Genomic DNA, 19,559 nt, shown 5'->3' on the forward strand with positions numbered 1-19,559 from the left:
AGTTTGCCACGTGCCAGGTTAAGTAACTTGTCCAAGGTCAAGCAGCTAAATATGCGGAGAGGTTGGGATTCGATCCCTGGCCTGGGGCTCCAGCACTCCTAACCTCTGCCCAGCCCCAGGAGACCAGGGGAAGGACAGTGGCACTTCACTGGAACCTTTACCCAGGCCAATAGAAGGCGGGTGGCCATAGTTCAGGGGTATATCAGAGAGCCCTTCCCTGGGCCATACGCAGATGTCAGCTGTACAAACTCCCTTCCTGGAGCATCTCACAGAAGCGCCTCGGGTTGATATGTCTTTCCCCCTGCCAGGTTTCATGGGTCCTATGTCAACCTGCACTACGGTTTCCTTCCTGATGCCCTGGTGGACCTCACCGGAGGGGTGGTCACCAGCATCAACCTGAACTCCATTCCTTCTGACCTGGTGATGATGGTGAAGACAGCGGTCAAGACAGGCTCCCTGATGGCCTGTGGCACCCTGGCTGATGTGAGTGAGTGTAGACTCTTCATGCTGGGTCAAGTCTTTCCTCACCCAAGAATATCTAAGCCAAAGGCCCGTTTGGCTAGTAAGGGGCCACAGAGCGCTGGTGCCGTGCCTCATGTCATCCTCACAGCAGCCCTCCTTCTGATATAGGGGTTGCAGAATTCACTTCCAGAATAGGAAATGGGCTCAGAGAGGCTAAGGGAAATGCTCCCCATCACACAGCCAGTAAGTGGCTGAGCTGGGTTCACATGCCTTTTCCTATCACTGCCGTGTGGCTTGGTGCAGTGGAGTCCAGAGGGACTGGGCAGCCGTTTGAGTCTCACTGGCTCTAAAGGCAACATCCACAGTCAATGTATCCCATCTTGAGAAGCTTGGATGACTTTCCAAATTATTTTGGAGTCTATTCTGAGATAGCCAGCTCCCTATCCATGAGGATCTTTCTTGTTCTCTGTAAACACGTGGGTTTTGAGTCACACACCGCTAATCTGAAACACCACCTGAAAATTAATATGCATTTTAAACCCCAATTGCTCACAGCATGGGGGGGGGGGGGGTGAGCGTTCCCGACTCTTACAGGGTGTCCAGCAGACACTTTTTGTGCCATGGGTCATTGATGACAAGGGGTCAGAAGAGCAAGCAGTCTGGGTCGGCTTCAGGACTCAGTGGGGTTGTGTCAGTAATGGAGTAAGTCTCCTGAGGGATGAAGTGCCCGGGGCCTCAACCACCTGACAGCCTTCCAACTCTGCCCTCTAGAACAGAATTCCAAGAACGTATGCCATTCTGGCGTGAGTCAGTGGGACGCCTTGCATGCAGCCACAGCTTAGCTGCTGTGATTGAATTGTGCTTTTCTCTTTCTCTGGAGAACCTGGAAATGTGTAATGCTTGGTCTGCTTTCCTCCTCTGAAGCCGACAGGTGAGGCTAGGAGAATGGAGAACGGCCTGGTGACTCAGCACGCCTACACAGTGACTGGGGCTGAGCGGGTAAGGTGCCCATGGGTTGTCCCCTGGTTTCCTTGCTTCTCTAAACAGAAGTCAGAATCAAATGCCTTCTGCAAACCCAACACAGCCTCATTCCCTCTATTCATCCAGAAATTCTGGTGCCCAGCATCTTTATCCCCCAGGGACCCACCAGAGATCGTGCTATCCTTCAATGGATCCCAGACAAGCTGAGTGTTTAGCCAGACTGTGGGATTGGCCCAAAAAGAAAGAAGAATGAACTACCTCATTGACTGGGGCAAGCCCTGAAAGTGTTTTTGTTTTTTTTTTAATGATTTTTTTCAAAGATTGTATTTATTTATTCATGAGAGAGACAGAGAGAGAGGCAGAGACATAGGCAGAGGGAGAAGCAGGCTCCCTGCTGGGAGCCCAATGTGGGACTTGATTCCAGGACCCTGGGATCACGCCCTGAGCCGAAGGCAGATGCTCAACCACTGAGCCACCCATGCATCCCAAGGGCTTTATTTGTTATGTACCAACTAAACCGCTACCACAAAGGCCCTCCAAAATACAGGGGCTCAACTAAGATAAAGTTCATTTCTCTCTCAGGTAAGCAGGTAAATCCAGAGTCGATAGGTGACTCTGCCATCTGCAACATGGGGCTTCTACCTGGGAGCCCAGGGCAGCTGCTTCAAGTCCCTCATCTCTCAGCCAGGGGAAGAAAAGGAAGCCAGGGGACACTTCATACATTCATATAGGAGGCACCCACCAGAAAACACACACACCATTTCCTCTCAGATCTCATTAGTCCAAACTTAATCCTGTGCCACACCCAGGCCCAAGGGAGTCTGGGAAGCATCCTGTTTAGCTGGGCCACCATTTGCACAGCTAGACTTTATTCCATGGAAGAAGGGGGGGCAGCTATTGGAGGACGATGGTTCCCCTGGATGCAGCAATGGACTTGGGGTAGACGAAAGTGTGTATGATTACTGTGTGCAGTATCATTTGGTCTGGAAAAGACTACTGAAGTCCAGCCTCCTCTGTTCAGCGAGAAGCAGAGGCCTGAGAGGGGAAGGCCAGGGTTAACACAGCTACTTGGGATGGCTGGGCCGAGACACCATGTCCCCTCAGTCCCCCTCTGTGCTTACCACATAGCTGTGCAGTAACAGTGCTTCCTGGCCTCGTGATGATTTCCCACACACATGCCCCCATCTCTTTACATTTCCTACAACTCCTCAGGTCTAATAATGTCCTCTGGGCCCTGAGACACAGGGTTCCAAGCTCCAGGGCGCATTTTCCACAGGTACTTAGGAGCCACAGAAAGCAGAGTGTCGGGTGCTGTTTCCGGCACGCTTTCTCGCGGCTCCTGTCCGGTGACCTCAGGCCCTTTGCCCCACTATTTTGCGTTTGGCAAACTTTCCACAAACTACAGTCAATATCTTCTGCTTCCTGCTCTTCTTCAGGAAGTCTGAACAAAATGCTTCCTCTGCACAGTACCTAGGAGAGTAGGCATCTCAAATGCTCGTGGGATTCATGGATGAGTGCGCTTGCCTGAGTGACCGAATGCATCCATCTTTGGCCTGTGACGACATGACATCACCGAACCGCTGCCTCCCTCAATGAATGGATGTGACGAGCTCAACATACATTTCCCAGAAGCCAGGAGGAGGTCACCCTGATTAACCCTGGCCAGGAGAGCTCCTGGTCACAGCAGCCCCAAGCTCTCTTCCCCTGAATTCCCTCAAGCCCATCCCAGAACTCTCAATGGGGGCAGCCAGTACCATCATCACACAGGCCACGTACAGGCACTCTGCTTCCCACCACTCCCCGTCCCAGACATGGAAAGTCTAGGCTAAGGATAACAAATAGGTTTTCTTGTGTGCCAACCTCGATCTTTGGCAGTGCTGCTGGGATGACTGTGTTGACAAGACACTGGCACTGCTTCCAGATTTGGGGAAAGAGCTATGATCGATGAATCCTCTCTGGGCTGGGCATAGGATGAAGGAACCATGGTACCTGCATGGTGTCTCTGCCACTCCTGGAAAAGGCCCTTTATACATCGGGACAGCCTTTGGTTTCGGTCTGCCAAGAGCCATGAAGCCACCTCTCCTGGGACTAATTATTAACAGCCTGCAGGACCAGCATTTAAGAGAATACATTTGAGGAAGTAGCATCCTAGACTAGATAACCTGGATCACCTCTTGCCCTGGGGGCACCTTTCTAGAGAGCTGACCAGGGCCAGGGTGTCCAGTGAGTAGCCAGGAGAGTGAGGCAAGTGGACATTTTCAGAGGTAGTCGTGACCTTGGCCTTGAGCGTGACCCCTGAGCCTCTCTGCCAAGGCCCAGGAACTTGACTTGGCTACAGATTTCTCCTCTAGAAAGAGGAGGTCACGACTGACCACAAGGGCTAAGATTAAACCAGCTCGTACATGCGGTGTGTTTTTTAATCCGCTCATCCTCCTCTGGGTGGGACACAGACAGGAAGATAAATGAAATTGGCATTTTTTATTATACACCTCGCTCAATCGGTGACTCCCCTGGGCAAGGGGGTGAGTGTTTATCTGCATGCCTCATTTAGTCCCTGCTTTTAGCTCCTTCACTCGCTGGCCGTCCCTCCCCCCTGTGCTCATCTGAGCCGCGGCTGTGTTAGGCACGGACGGTGGCTCATTAAGCTTTTGGGGCCACCGGGCAACCATTTCTCACATCCCTGCTCCGTGGGTTCCATCAGGCACTGACGGTTAATAAATATGCTGTATGCTAGACCTGGAGTGCCTGAGGGTGGGGCGGAGAGGGCTGGGGAACCCTGGTCTGTGCCAGGAGCCCCCCCACTCCTATGTAGCATTAAAAGCCAAAACACTAGGGCACCCGGGTGGCTCAGGGATTGAGCATCTGCCTTTGGCTTAGGTGGTGAACCCGGGGTCCTGGGATCGATTCCTGTATTAGGCTCCCCGTGGGGAGCCTGCCTCTCCCTCTGCCTATGTCTCTGCCTCTCTCTGTGTCTCTCATGAATAAATAAATAAAATCTTTTTTAAAAAAGCTAAAGCACCTTCCCCTACGGTGCCAGCCATCTAGAAGTGAATGGAAAAGAACGTTATCCAAGCCAAGTTCTTTGGCTGTTGTCTGACTGCGTTGCTCCTTCACGGTAATGTCCTCCTGGTGATGACAGGGGCCTTGGCCAGGTGCCCCCAAGGGTGGGATTTGAGGTCAAGATTGTGGCCACACCTGAGAGGGGGCTGGGCCCTGGAGCAGATGCGTCCTTTTTCCACTCCCACCCCCAACTCAAGAGCCTGGGCTTCAGAGACTGGCAGTGACTGGAATGACAATTATTCATCTGTCATTTACTTTGTGGCCTTGGGAAGGTTGCTGAACCTCTCTGGTGTTCAGTTTCCTCCTGTGCAAGACAAAGGTTGTGTAAACATTGGCTGGCAGGGGTGAGGGTGGCGGTTTGAAGGATGGAATGTGCTGGGCTCCGAGCCCCACCTCCACACACCGGGTTCTTTTCCAGATGGTGATACCACACTCAGGGCTTTCTCCACGGCCTCTGGCCTGGAATCATGGAGCAAGCGGGCCCCTTCCCTCACCCCTGCAAGGCCGCAGCCTCCACAGATGGCCTTAGCACACATCAGTGTCGCAGCTACAACTCAACCATGCTTTAATTCCTCTCACCAGGCTGAGGGCTCCTGGATCTGGGAATGTAGGTTCAAAGGGTTGAGTTTGTTTTGCTGTTACTTATCAATGGTCCTGGCTTCCAGCCTCCATGGTCTGAAGGAGCCAGCCTCCGTATCTGGGAACTAGTGATGATGAGGTGCCTGGAGAAGGAAGAAAAGTTCAGGCCATCGAGGTACCTGCTTGCCAGCAGAGGCAGGGTAATGGGGGCCCGGGGCAGCTCCGGGGTGCAGGTGGAGGAGGGCTAACCTGGGCTGTCTGGATGCCCAGGCTGTCCCACTCTTGCTCAGATCAGCGTCCTCCATAACCTTGCTCAAGATCATGCTGTGAAGACCCCAGCACAGCTCCCAGGGAGCTGCGGGCAGGAAAGCAGCTATGTCTGTGGAATAGAGATGCTGGTGGGGAGACAGGGCTTGCAGGAGGCCAGGGACCCGTCAAGATCTCCCCTCTGCAGCCCACAGCAACACTGCGTGCCATTCATCTGCAATTCCTCCTCAGCTCACACGCATGCCAGGAGGTGCTGGACCAGAATGATGAAGCTGTGCCCACCTTTCGAGGTGCTAAGCAGAAAGAGGGGCCGTTTGCTCCTCCCTCTTTCCAACTCCATGCAAGCAGCAGAGAGACATTGATTTTTTTTTTCTTTTTTCTTTTTTTTTTTTTCTGGCTGCAGCCAAATGAGGTCAGAAGTTAAATTAGTCCTTGGAGGTAAAAAGCAGCTGCATTCATATCCTCTCTTTCTGCTGACTTTTGCTGGAGAGCACTGACAGGTTCTTTTTCTGTTCTTTGCAGATTCAGTACGGGAGGGGCTGGGAAGATCTTATCCGCCTGTGGAACCCTTGGGGCCACACCGAATGGATAGGACGCTGGAGTGATAGGTACGGCTTCTGAAAACCTTTCTCCGGCCTTTGTGAAGGCCTGGTGTGCAGAGAGCGCCACCCACCCATCCCCACTCCCACCCCAGCCCCGGGAGGGCAATCTCCGTCTCACCTGTTATGGATCCCACTGCTGGTCTGTCTAGTTCACACCTATGTGTGGCTGTCGATCCATCTCCCATTCTCATGATGCCATTCACCAGGCATCTATTAGACACCTATTGCATGCTCTCTGCCGTAAGTTTACTGTGTTAGGTGGCACTGTGGGATACGGACAGATGACAAGACCCAATGTCTATCCCCCAGAAGGTTACAGTCTAGCACTGTGAATCCACGTACCCAGAATTAGCTATTTTTTTTTTTTTTAAGAGTTGAGGAAAGAGCAGGACAGGTGCCAAGTTCTACTTGGCAGGGAGAGATGGGGAGGAGGTGCCTCATCCCATAAGGGATCCCATGGGATTCTGATCGTGATGATACCATCAGGAAAAGACTTCATTTTGGGGGGAGTTGGGGAGCTGAGGCAAAGATCTGGCCACCTGGGTTGTCCAACCTCCCTATTGATCTGGACTCTGATGTATAACCGGTGTCTGGACTCACACTTTGCTCAGAGGAGGAGTGAATGGAGCTAGGTGAGTGTCAGACGCCCGTTAGCCGGGTCCCACACAGCTGGCCAGTGGGGATGCAGCTCTGTGGTCAGTGGTTCCCTGGAGCTGGGACAGCATTGCCCAGCTGCCAAAAAGACTGATCCCTAGACCCCACCCTTGCTGACTGAGAATGAGATGGCTGTCCCTAGATGGCCAGCTGGTAACAGGTTACCTGCTCCTCTGGCAGCCAGTAGGGGAGGTGGAGGCAATGGGAAGGAGAGTAAGACTGGAAAGGAAATGCAAAGCATTCAGACAAACAGGTGAACAGCATCCAACAGCAGTGAAAATCAATGCAGCGAGAAGTGAGTCCTGGAAGGCAGATGCAGAGTTGGCCAGTGTCCCTGCCTTACTTCCGGGCTGCTCAGAACCCCGCCTGACGCCACAGGCCAGGCTGCGGCAGGGGTCACTCTGATCCTCTTTGAACCCCAACAGCTGGCGTGTGCCTGCTCGAGTGGACACTCGGCAAACATAAGGTGACTGCCCGTCAGAGTGGGAGGTAGAGAAGGGGAAGCAGGCGGAAGGGAGGGAGCAAGCTGAATGAATTCCTAGAAAGCACCTGGTGGGACCGGCTGCCCCCTGGGGAACAGGACAGCTGAATCCCCTCCACAGAAGGGGAATGAAATTGCACACCAGGAACCACTGGACACTTGTGTTTTTACTCACCGTTCCCCTTTCTCCTTCTGTCTTGCCTCTTCCTTCGTCCCTGGGGTAGCCTTTGCGTCTTCCAATGTAAATCTTAACAACCTCTGGCCTTTGCCAGTTCTCCTCCTCAGTCATTACCCTGAGCTGCCAGTATGGCCCAGGGGGCGATGTGGTGAACAGAATCCCTGACTCGGGGTTGGCTGTTGGGGTTGGAGTGAAGGAAGGGCAAATGTCAATGACACATTTGCCTTGGGTAGGAGAAGAGGGGACAGGTTCAGCTTTGTCTCCTGTGCTATCACCTGACTCCCAAAGGCCACAGGGGGCGCCAGAGATGAGGGAACAGAAGCTTCCCGTGGGCTGGCAGTCAGGGCAAGCTTCACAGGTAGAGTCGGACTTGAGTTCAAGCAGGAAAAAAAAGTACGACTCACCCAGAAAGAGATCACCAGGTAGGCGGGGAGGTGGAGAGCACTGTGCTGAGCCAGGGAACGCGTATAGTGTGTCCAGGGCCAACAGAGGAACCTGGCAGAGAAGTGCTGGGAGCTGGGGCCAGAGCGCCCAATGCCAGCTTGGAAATTTGGGCGTACACCCTACGGGCACGGGATTTATAAGGCCCTTCAACAGGGGGGAGATGTGCAGAGCAGAGAACAGAGAGGTGGACCTAGCAGCACTAAGTCTGAAGGGCCACACACCTGGCTGTGCCTAAGTTCAGCACTTCCCCCTCTACGCCCCCTCCCTCGAAACAGGGCTGCGAGAAAGTGACAGGGCCACATAACCACCACCTCCACGCAGGTGGTCGATTTCCTCCCTACTTCTAAGGAGTGGAGATGGATGGAGAGAGCCGGATGGTCTCCTCTTGGCCGTAATTGAAATTTCAGACGCACACACTTAAAGGCAAACTTGCATGAATCGATAGCATATTGATTTACACCACATTTATTTTCCCTTACACACTGCAGAAAATGTAATTATCACTTAATTATAAAATTGCCATTTTACAATAACACATCTGACTGGCTCAGCCTACAGCCCGAAGCCTGAGTAGTGGTCTCCGCCTTGCTCTCCCAGCACAGAGCTGACCCCGGCCCCCGGATGCAAGCTGCTCCTAGAGGGAGATCCATTCCATGTCTGTGTCTCTGGGGCCTGATGCTTATGAGAGCATGTCTCTACTGTGAGGCGTGGGCTGCAGATGGGACAGCTGCTCCTCCTCCACCATGGACCCTAGGTCTAGCTTCTGGAATACATTATCCCAGTGAACTCAACAACTGTATTAAAGAAGCAGAAGATAACTATTGCATGCCCTGTGCCAAGGCACTGCGTGACCCCCTGTGATGATGTCGTGGTGGGAGAGGCTCGCTGAACTCGTGGAACTCGGTGTCTGGTGAAGTAAACAAGCACTGGAAACACGGGGTGTTAGGTGTTGAGACCAGGAATGCTACAGGGTGCCATGTGGGTTCTGAGGAGGGTACTGACTACGGGGGTGGAGTGCAGGCACCACTAGTGGAGATGGAGTTGGGACGGGGAGGATGGGGAGAACAATAGGCTTTGGGGAGGAAAGATGAGTGATGTCCTTGGAGTATAGGACTTGAAAGGAGGAAGAATATTCCAGGCAGAGGGGACCCTCATGGTCCAGGGTAGGGATGGGACAGGTATGTCCAAGGGGACAAAGACTTTCATGTTCGGAGTGTTGAATTCAACACTGTGGGGTGTGTGGAGGAAGCAGGTCGCTGCTTAGGTAGAGCTGGAGAGGTGTAGGCAGAGGCCAGGGTTCTGTTTCAGGAGCTGGAACTTCTTCCTGCGAGGTAAAGGGAATCTCTGATGTGCTTTAAGCCGCAAAATGTCAGAATCTGATTTCTGTTATAGAAAGATCGTTTTGATGGCAGCGTGGAGAGTGGATAGGAAGTGGGCAGGACTGCATTTTGGGACACCAGTGGGAAGTCCAAGAAGGGGATGAGGGTCCATGAACTAGAAGAGCAGCAGGAGAGGTGGAAGTAAGCGGATGGCTTTGAGAGGGGTTTCAGGGGTGGAATCATAAGTCATCACTATTTGGCAGCTGCTTGGATATGGGGGGGTGTAAGGGAGTGGCCCCTCACTTTCCCACTCGGGCACTGGGAGAAGGCAGGGGAGCAGGGTGGGAGAGGTTGGTTTCCAGGTCCCTACGGGCTCCAGTAGAGACGCGGCATGGCCCGTGGCATGTATCCCTCTAATGCTCAGGAACGAGGATCTGGCTGGAGACTATTTGGCAGCCACCAGCGTGCAGAGAATGACAGAGTTCTATCATTAGGCAGAATGACAGCCTCCGTGTGCACCCCCAGAACTAATGGAGGACAGGGCTCCTCTGGGGCACCACAGATGCGGTGCTTGGTGAGATCTCACATTGTGGTCTATCTCCCCATGCTTAGGTCTCCGGAATGGCAGAAGATCCGCAGCCAACATAAAAGACTGCTATACAAGGATAAGGAGGATGGCGAGTTTTGGTATTTTTTCTTTTAAAATTACATTTTAAAGCTTTCCTTATTACCCACACCCTCAATCCCTACCCCTTTCCCTAAACTTTTATGAGATCAGAGATTAGCTTTGCAGAGACCTATGTAGAAGGAGACTATTTTTTTCCACCGAGACACAGCAGCTCTAGATGGAAAATTATTTGTGTGCTTTCTCTTTGTGTCAAAGATACTTCAGTTCTGAAATATTGGAACTTCCAGGAAGTGTTAATGGTAAAAGGGAATATTGGCCCCAAAGCTTTGAAATCAACAGTTTCCCAGAAACCAGGACCTCATTATCACGCCTGGATCTCTCATGCCACCCACAGCGTCCCCCTGGAGCTAGCTCCACAGTCTTCCAAAGGAGCAGTTCATTATTAACATCTCAGCCCTGACTCTAGAGGTCTGGGTAGGACATCAGTGTCCTTGCCTGGCAGCTATGTTGGACTAAATGTTTTAAAACCGCATTTTTGGCCATGTGCTCACATCCTAAAGGGTAATATGGACATTTTCTTGAGAGGCGGTATGGTTTATTTAGTAATGTATTTAAATGAATTTAGCATGTATGAAAAGGAGCTGGGTCTCAGGAATTAGGAAGCAGAGTGACAAGTGTAAATTAGAAAGGAAAAATATTTCCGATAGCGCTGCTTTAATCACAGTACAAGGTGGGATTTTAGACGTTGCAACCATTTTACTCTGATAAGGAGTGCAACAACGAATTTGGCAAAGGGTTCGAAGGAATGGCAGTTTTCCTAGCAGCATGTAGGACCCAGAGCAGAGAGAGACGACAGCCAGCCTTCGTGGCCGTGAGAGGGACATGCAGAACCCAGAATTTAATTCTGTTCTGTCCTCCCGACCCCTGAAGAGAGAAGTGTGCTTGACAGTAAATGAGCCAGGATGAGGCTCTGGTCTTTGGGTAGGACAGTGGCAAGTCCCTGGGTACTGGAACTGACAAACAAAGGTACCGTGGAGTGATGGGAACCCCCACCCTAGGGACGAAACCAGTAAAATGGTGTGTATCTGTTTATAACAGGATGTCATGTCAAGATTTCCAAGACAACTTCTTCTGCCTGTATATATGTAACCAATGTCCGATCAGCCTAAACCACAGAAACATGCCTCATGAAAGATGGTCCCAAATGATGTTTAAGAACCGTGCAACTCCAGGAAACACCGCAGGTAGTTATGACGCTGGTACTTCTTCTGCCAGATGGAAGCTGCCAGCCCTAGCCCTGTCTTGACTCCAAGTCTCAGTGACTTTGGGTTCTAGATCATCAGCCTGAACTTGAAAGGAGAGGAATCTGTCAGTCTAAAGGGACAGATGTTCTTCTCCAAGGGAAACAGCTGCCGGCACACTGCGTAGGAGAATCTCAAGTGTGCCTCCCCTGCCCTGTCATGCTCTCCTACTGTCCTACCAATCTCCACCCGCCTCCCAGGAGGAAGAAAGGCTCACTATTCTTCAGTAGTTACCCAGGATGGTGGAGAGCTATGGAAAGAATAGTGGACAAAAGTCAGGGTTTGGGTTAAACCACCACTTTGCCCCCTAAAGCACCATCCAAACATAAGAGAGAATATACCTAGCCCATGCTGGTTGGTGTATCTCGCAGCAGCATATTGAGATCCCAGAGGTGGGCACCTCAGGACCTGTCTTTGGGCTTCCCTGAGCTGAATTTTGTTGAGTGTGATCTTGGGAGGGTCACATATTCTCATTGAACCTCCTGCTCCCCATTTGCGACACAGATGAGTAAAATAGCTCCCCATGAACATGAACTTGAGTACGCTTACACATCCTCTAGAGAAGCTATGCAAACAAGTGTGTGTGTGTGTGTGTGAGTGTGTGTGGTATGTTCACACCTAGACATGTGCATTCCCTCTCCTTGGTACCCGCTTGTTGAGAATAGTACCCCTCTTTTCAAACCTCCAGGATCTTCACTCTGCTGGTCAGAAAACCTAGGCAGCAGGAGGCCATGGGTAGAATCTAAGGAACTGCCAAGTCATACTTGGGCAGTAAATTTATTGATTCACCTTCCAGAACCTCATCTGTTTGTGGGGTCAAAGTCATATTCCCTGGATACAGTGCATATCAATGAATGAAGCAAAATGATACACTGGGGCTATTTTTAGCAATTCCTAACAAGGGAAAGAGGGAAGGGAGCTAGGGAGCAAGTACTTGCTGGCCCTGCTAGGTACACCTGAATGCATCATCTTGTTCAACCCTCACAAGGAGGAGCCTCTGTATCTCCCCACCCCCCTCTCAGAGCCTCCCAACCTGTGACCTGAACCTGTTGATGTGTCTTGACTCCTCTCCATCTTGACTTCTCTTCATCCTTCCATGTATTTGCATCTACCTTACTTAATCCCTTACTTCTGTCTTGCTCTGGCTCTGCTGAGCACACCTGGAGGGTAGAGTACTGTGGATTGCCATCCCTCTGCCTATTTTCCCTGTCTCCATTGGTGCTTGGGGATTGACACCATTTCAAGGCTCTGATGGTTATCACCAATGCACAAGCTCATACATACAGGATTCTGACATTCCACTTATTATGATAAAAATAACCTTCAACTTTATAGTTAAGGAAACATTTTCACCAAGTGGGGAATACACTTCCCCTCATTGTTTTTAGAAGGAAGAGACAGAGGCTCACAAAATGAGGAAGCTCATGCCACATCTTGTAACTGTAGGGACTGGGACATGGGCCTTAGGTCTCCAAATCCAGAGTTTCCAACACAATCCACCAGAACTTTCTGAACCAGCATGGCCTGATCTAGGAGTTGTAGAAGCCATGCTGATCTCCAGTGACAGCTCTTTCTCATGCAGAAGGACCTCTGAGAGACATGCAGTACATCTTCTCTGTGCCAGAGAGCATGGAACACGACAATGTCATCACGTCCTTCAATGTCATGCCACAAAACTTAAAGGCCAAAGGTGAATTTCCACTGACCTTCGAGGTATTCAAGGTAAGGCAGCCCAATTGAGGGCTTATCCCTTTCAGACATTTGTGTATTCCTCGGGCAGAGAGAGCAGCTGAGGTCAGCTGGGAGATTTCACTGAACTATCTCAGAGATCAAACCCAAAGGGCTCTAGAGTTCACCTGGTTCAGCTCTAAATTTGCAGGAGAACCTGAGCCTGAGAGGAGATTAGGCTTGACCAGGCTTACAGAGGAACATACCTCCTTCCTGGTGTGCTGCAGGCTCAAACGCGTGTTATTCAAAAAATAGTCTGGTCCAAGACCAGCTGTTGTAACAATGCAGATTCCTGGGACTGTCCCAAACCTTCTGAATCTGAACTTCCAATGACAGAGTCTGAAAATCCGTATTGTAACAAGCTCCCTGGGTACTGCTTATGTGTAAGAATGTTTGAGAATCATTGGTTAAACATTGGCAGGAGCTTAAGGAGAAGACTGATCCTGGCTATAAAACCAGGCGGTATGTTTTTCTCTTGTATTTAGACCAAAATCCAGTCAGAGCCTGGTGGTTGGCTTACAAGCATCTGCTTGGCCACTTATCCAAGACGAGGTGTTCCTCTCCACCTGGCCTTCCCTCTTCCCATGGCATTCCCAAGCAGCTTTGCAGCTCCTGAGGGCCATCCTTCCACCCACAAGCCTGTACACACCCCACTGTGAGGAGGTAATCGGGAAATATGTATTTTTAAGTAATACTTAAAAGTATTACAAAAGAAAATCTGATACCTCTGCTTCCACCTCCTTTACCATAATTTAATGCATCCCAGAGATCAAGTGAATGGTTCTTAAATCATAGACACCATGCCCTCTCTGCATGGACTTGGATAACTAAGATCCCACAACCATCCAATGCTGGGATTCTCTGTCCCTATGGTGGAGTTGAAGGAACAGAGGCTCAGCAAGGTAAACTGATAAGGTCAGAATTCATGGCAGAGCTGGGGATTGGGCATCAGATGTTCCCCAAGTCTTCAGCCAAACATAACCATCACCTCTGTGGCTGGAGCTCTGATTATAGCATCTCTAGGAACAAGCTTCATTCCTGTTCACTAAGCCTAAGGCAACAGTCAGAACCACAACTCATCTGTGACAGGCAGGGCTCCTGGGTACTCTGCTCATGCTGGTGCAGTCCTGTGTCCTGGCTGTAGTTCACTCTAATGAGAAGGCTTCCCCATGATACCGTCCTTCAGAGTTCAAAGCGTGTTCACATTCATTGCCTCAAAAACCATTTTTATAGATGTGGAAGCCAAAGCCGAGAGCAAAAGTGCCCCCCGCCCGCCGCCCAAGGTACAGCTAGGAGGGAATGGGAAAGAGCTTGATACCAGAGCTCCTGGTCCCAGGTCTGGGTCTCTCAGGGTTGCTGAGGCACTTCCTTTTCTCATGATGCTCATAGCTTGAAGGAAAACAATGATTCTGGCTCTAGAAGAAGGAGAGCCCTTTGAGTTCTGTTCTGAGTACATTTCTACTTCCCGGTTGCATGAAATCAATGGAAAAGAAATGGTTGGAGTTTGCTATGGTACTTCTGAGGTGCCTGAAACCATCAAAGGACATCTAAAGATGCAGCAGCAGACAGTTGTCATTTTCCTCACCACCAGGCACCTGATCTCTCTTCCATTTGGTGGAAGGCAGGATCTAGTTTCTCAGCACAGCAACCAAAGAGACCAAGTATTTCCTCCCCAGCCCCTGGATGCAAAGGGGTAGATGTGTGAGCCAGGCTTAACCAATTAGATGCTCCTCTCATGACTACCTCCCCTGCCCCCATACTCTAGGTCACTCTGGGTTTGAACTCTTGAGAAAGTCACTAAAAGAAGGAGGACCAGACAAGGAATTATTCACAGCAAAACTTGGGGCCTGGCAGCAGCAGTGCAGGCAGATCCTGGGCTGCCATCCAGCTGTGTAGCTGTCCCCACTGCTTCCCACCCACTTTCCCAGCTGCATTCTCTAGAATTCTCATAAATGGCTTTTTGCTCATCCCACCCTGGTTGGTTTCCCTTGCTTCTGGCCAAGAATCTCTGGTGATTCAGGTGCCTTCCAAGAGGACTCTCATCCTCAGAGTCTCCTAACTCACCTCCAAGAACAAAGGAAAAGGGCTGGGGAGGAATTGAGGCATCTGGCCTACCCAGCCAGGATTGACTAGTTCTCTTATCAGGAAAGAGTAGCAGGAGAGGGCAGCCCTGCTATTCTCTCCTAATGAGGACTACTGACCTCTCCTGATGAGAAACAGAAGCCCAGAGAGGGAAAGAGGGCTGCCTCTGCACAACTGGGGATGCCGTTCACATTGCCATCTATGAGTCTGGTGCCTCAGAGCTGGACATCACAATAGCCTTGTGTTAACCAATTTGCCCAAAATCATTAGAGTTCAGGAGCCCTGGCAAGATTGTAATCCTGTTTTTAAACGCTGCTGAGCCCACTTGTCTACTTTTCAGCCAGAGATGCATTTCTCAACTATACACTCTGCTAAAAATGCAGTGAGACCAGAGGTCTCCAGTGGATCTTTCAGGATCCCGATTAAGTTAAACACCAAAGAACTGTCCAGACTTTGGCAACTCAAGAGACATTTGGGTTCCTTTCCCAGTTCAGCTGAGAAATATGCTATGTGCATGCCAGCAACAAGACTCTTAGAAGTCTACAGGGCTCTGATGCTGTCTGTGGGTACATGCTGCCTGCATGACTGCTACGTATGGTGCTATGGCCCCGGTGTGGTCCTGTGACTCCCATCTCCTATGGAAGCACCACTTTGCCTTACATCACAATAAACATGGGTGAAAGGCAGGGTAAAAGACAGGACAGAGAAAAAAGACAAGGGTGGATAAGCCATTTCTTTTTTTTTTTTTTTTTTTTTTTTGGATAAGCCATTTCATCTTTACTCCAAGGCTTCCCTCCTGAGGCTAGGACTTCCCACCTCCCTTCCAGCTCACTCTTTGTTCCCAGAAAAGGATGCCTGGGCAAATCAACTGGTCTGTATGCATGGTTGCAGGGGGCCAGGATGATAGGATAAGCAGGAGAAAAGAACTGAAACCCACCAACAGTGGAAGACAGGGTTGGGTGGTGGGTCTTCATCACCAAGGAAGCAAAGCAGCTTGCTTTATTCCTCCTCTGCTCCTTAGACTGCTGGGATTGTTTCCACACCCATAAAACAGGGTCCCAGGGTCTGCTTTCAGGGTTACAGGGAAGCACCTTGCAGACAGCAGAGTGGCTTAAAAATGGGGCTGCATCCTCAGTGCTTCTTTCTGCCACATGGAAAGACTAAAGATAGTATTTTCCCATTCAGACGCACACATACATTCCCTATAAACCCAGGGATTCCTCCCATATTTCACAGTGGCGTGATGGAATAAAAAAGTTTCCTCACATTGGAGCTCCTGATGCTGGGAAGCTGACATTTGGTCTAGGTTCTATCTTACCTCTGGCCCTATTGACATCTTGCTCTTCCTTGATTTTATCATCATTGCTATGAAGAATAACCACACCTGGCTGAGCTGACAAAGGGAGAGTCTCCTCCCGAGTCCTTCCGTCTTGAGCTCCCTACAACTAACAACAGGTTAGGTTTTCTTTTCACATCTCTGCAGAGAGAATGAGGGATGGTCCCATCCTCTGGGGTGTGCAGAGAACAGGCTGACCGCAGGAAGAAGGACCACAGGGCCCTGAGTGGGCTGTTGGCATCTGCTTGCCTGTGTGTTTTGGTTTAGATTCCTGAACCTGCCTTTCTTTTTCTTCCCCACAGGTCGACCCTCAGGTATGGCTCACTGCCTTCTCATGCCTTTGTTGCTGTGCATTGGTAAACTGTTACACCTCTTTCAACACCCGCAACTTTGGCACGTCTCTTGCCATTCCGTGGCTGCAAATTTAGTCTTGCTCTGTCTGGTACCAGGTACAAACTTAGAATGTCCAAGCAGATCAACAGCACAGGACATATTTTTGTTATCCTGGTCTAAAGATTGAAGACCCTGAGCTTTTCTTTGGTTTGACATCTAAGAGGGGCTGCAACCATGAAACCATCCTCAGGAATTTGACCTTCAATAGATAAGATTAATTATAGCCGGTTCTTTCCTATTTAAGATAACAAGCAGAGCTAATGGCATCTTAGGGGGACTTTAGCCTCATATTCTTTGTCAGCCTCCAAATCCACCACAAACAGGGGGCACGCTCTACAAATGCACCTGCAGAGCATATCTAGCTCCTCAAACCAAATTGCCACCTCTCCCGAGTAGCTATTCTGGCTTGGCATTGGTACAGGGTGATTTAAGAGTAAGGATGGAAAAGGTCAGATGGAGTTACAGGCACTCAGACCCCTTAAGTGGATGTGGGCTCTGCTGGACTGTGGCTGCCAGTGGAGGTGCGAGTGGCTGAGAACCAAGGATGGCAGGGAGGGAGCAGGATGTAGCCACACCAAAATGTAGCACCTGTAGCATTTTTCTGGGTCCTGGGCAGCTCCTCCAGGACTTCCAGAGTTGCCCCAATAGGTAGACAGAGGCCAGGATAGGGGGTCTCTAAGCAGGGTATACTCAGAAGCCCAGACAGAAAGCAGATGACAACGAACAACAGTGGCCCAGCCACAGAGTTGGGTTTAGGATCTGATCTTTTTTTCTGGCACCCTGGTCATGGGAGTAGAACTTCTGGAAGGGTTTTGAGGGAGATTCAAGTGCAAGGAAAAAAATCAGTGTTCTAATTCCCAGAGCTGGAGAAAGGAGTAAGGACTTGACCCTGGAAAGGGCACAAACCCCACCCTGAGAACCACAGGGTCAGGTCTGTGTGCAACTAGACTCCTATTAATTTGATGCTGGGTCTCTGTGCTAGACCAAGAGCCTCCATCATGCCACATACACACCTGGCTGCCACTAAGCAAGTCTGCTCTAAAGGATAGTGAGTCTGGACAAGGCTTCAAGAGGCCAATGGAGAGAGGAGAGCAGGGAAGCAGGGAAATTCTGGATTGCAGGAGGCACACACACTTCTGTACATAACGCCTCCCTGTGTGCACATGCATGTGCTTACACACATACGTACCCAGAGCCACAGGACAGTGCTGACTTTCTGGAGAATTGTTCTCTTCATAGATTTTGCCAGAAGGGCTTACACAAGCCAGCTGGGCCCACTGTTAGCATCAGTAAAATCATTTTGGAGGCTCTTTCCAGCCCTTGCTGCCTACCTGGGATGGTGACCTATCTCCCATCTCATCTTGTAGCCCAGCCCAGTTTCTGCTCTCTGAAAAGAAACTCTCTTTTTCTCCCTGTTTTCCCCCAAGGCAGAGCTCACAAATAATCATTTCACAAAGCAAAACCATTCTAAATGGAATCCCCATGCTTGACTGTATTGGAAAAAATTATTTAGTAAGGGGTTTTTATTATGTAATATGTATGTGACATCTGGTAATGGGAACTACATTATATTTATTGTTTTATCTCTAAGAAAGTATTGAAATAAAAGGAAAATGATCGGAGCCTATTATTCTCCAATGAGAAGGAATTCCAGGGCTCTACTGGGAAGATGAGATGGAGATAATGGGGTCCATCCAACTCTGCTGTGCTATAGAGTCCAAAGAGTGCTATAAAAGGTTCAGAAGAGAAGGAGCTTCAGGAGTTCCAAAAGTAATTCAGAGTTGGAACAATTTCACTCGTTTCCATGGAAGTCTTTATATAAGCAGAGAGATAAACCCCCAAGACCCAGGATACTGTGGGATTTAATGAGATAAAACCATGTGCCATATTTTTTCGCATTCATTGTGGTGTCAGCGTCTATATTAAATAACATTCTGAACTCTGTGGCATTTTGAAAATCCAGGTAAGCACTTATCTCTCTTTCTAGGGTCAGTAAGGTTGTTTTGGTGAATGGAGAAGGGTCTGGAACGGGGGTGGGTCTCTCTAGGGGGGCTTGGCCCATGCATGTAAGGGGCTTTCTGACCATCCTCATGTTTCTTTCAGTTCCAGCCCTTCTGGAAGAGGTTGCCATCCACCTTCTTTTCTCAGTTCAGAAATGCTATCGAGGGTGTAGTTTTTAAAACCAAGCGCAACCTCACAAAGTACTTCAGTCTGAACCCTGGGACCTACGTGGTGGTCATCTCTGCATACAGAGAAGAAGTTGAGTTTTTGCTCCGAATCTTACTGAAAATGCCAGATGGTGATAGGTACAGAAACTCTGAGCTTCTAAATGTTTTATTCCACTTGATTTTATAAAGACACATCATGTCACCTTATACAGCAGGTACTGTGTCAGTAGAGGACATGGCATGGGCCTCGCTTGCAAGAAGCTCAACACGAAGGGTGATGAGAGAGTCTGAACCAATAAGGAAACCATGAACAGGTTGGGGGCACTGCTGGGTGCAAGTGCAGAGTCACATGGGAGGATGGAGGAAAGGGACCCAACTCTGGCAAGACAGACTTAGGAAGGCATCTTGGAGACAATTGTCCGGAAACAATTTGAACTAGTCCTTGATGGAAAACATAGTCTAATGTGTAAAGGAAAATGTTAGTGCAGATAGAAGAAAGAAAGCATGGACAGAAGCAGGGAAGTAGGTGAGTACAGGGCCTGTTGAGGTATAAGCAATGTCATATGCACAGGAAGGTGGTACATGGCCTGTGTGGCAGTTGTCTGGAATGTGACCAGGATGGAAGTATGGTCAGTACATCAGGGAGACAGTGAAATATGGGTCTGAAAGACAAAGTCCAGTTGTGGAGAGTCTTCAGTGCTAAGTCAGTGGTCAAGACTGGAATCACCAAGCACACATCCTGTTGGGGACCTTCTCCCCTATTGTCCCTAAAGCTATCATCGTGGCCATCGTTACAGTTGAGCATGGGTGATGCCTCAGTCCAGCATGTCACATAGTCACTGTACCACCAGAACTGGAACATAAGACAAAACTTATCTGCCATCTTGGCAATGGGG

General features: G+C 49.9%; 1 protein-coding gene across 3 annotated transcripts in view; it reads left to right on the plus strand.

The window, feature by feature from the left end:
* The window catches only part of CAPN13 (calpain 13), a 78,436-nt gene that overhangs the window by 38,316 nt on the left and 20,561 nt on the right, over positions 1 to 19,559 (plus strand). For all 3 annotated transcript variants that reach the window (XM_072770628.1, XM_072770629.1, XM_072770630.1), the window contains 8 exons: positions 309 to 483; positions 1,387 to 1,461; positions 5,872 to 5,957; positions 9,640 to 9,714; positions 10,754 to 10,899; positions 12,539 to 12,678; positions 16,405 to 16,416; positions 18,599 to 18,801. In XM_072770628.1, coding sequence (XP_072626729.1) covers positions 309 to 483; positions 1,387 to 1,461; positions 5,872 to 5,957; positions 9,640 to 9,714; positions 10,754 to 10,899; positions 12,539 to 12,678; positions 16,405 to 16,416; positions 18,599 to 18,801 — 912 coding nt within the window. The remainder of the gene's footprint in view (positions 1 to 308; positions 484 to 1,386; positions 1,462 to 5,871; positions 5,958 to 9,639; positions 9,715 to 10,753; positions 10,900 to 12,538; positions 12,679 to 16,404; positions 16,417 to 18,598; positions 18,802 to 19,559) is intronic.

The sequence above is a fragment of the Canis lupus genome, chromosome 12 (genome assembly GCF_048164855.1).
Source record: "Canis lupus baileyi chromosome 12, mCanLup2.hap1, whole genome shotgun sequence".
NCBI classification, from domain to species: Eukaryota; Metazoa; Chordata; class Mammalia; order Carnivora; family Canidae; genus Canis; species Canis lupus.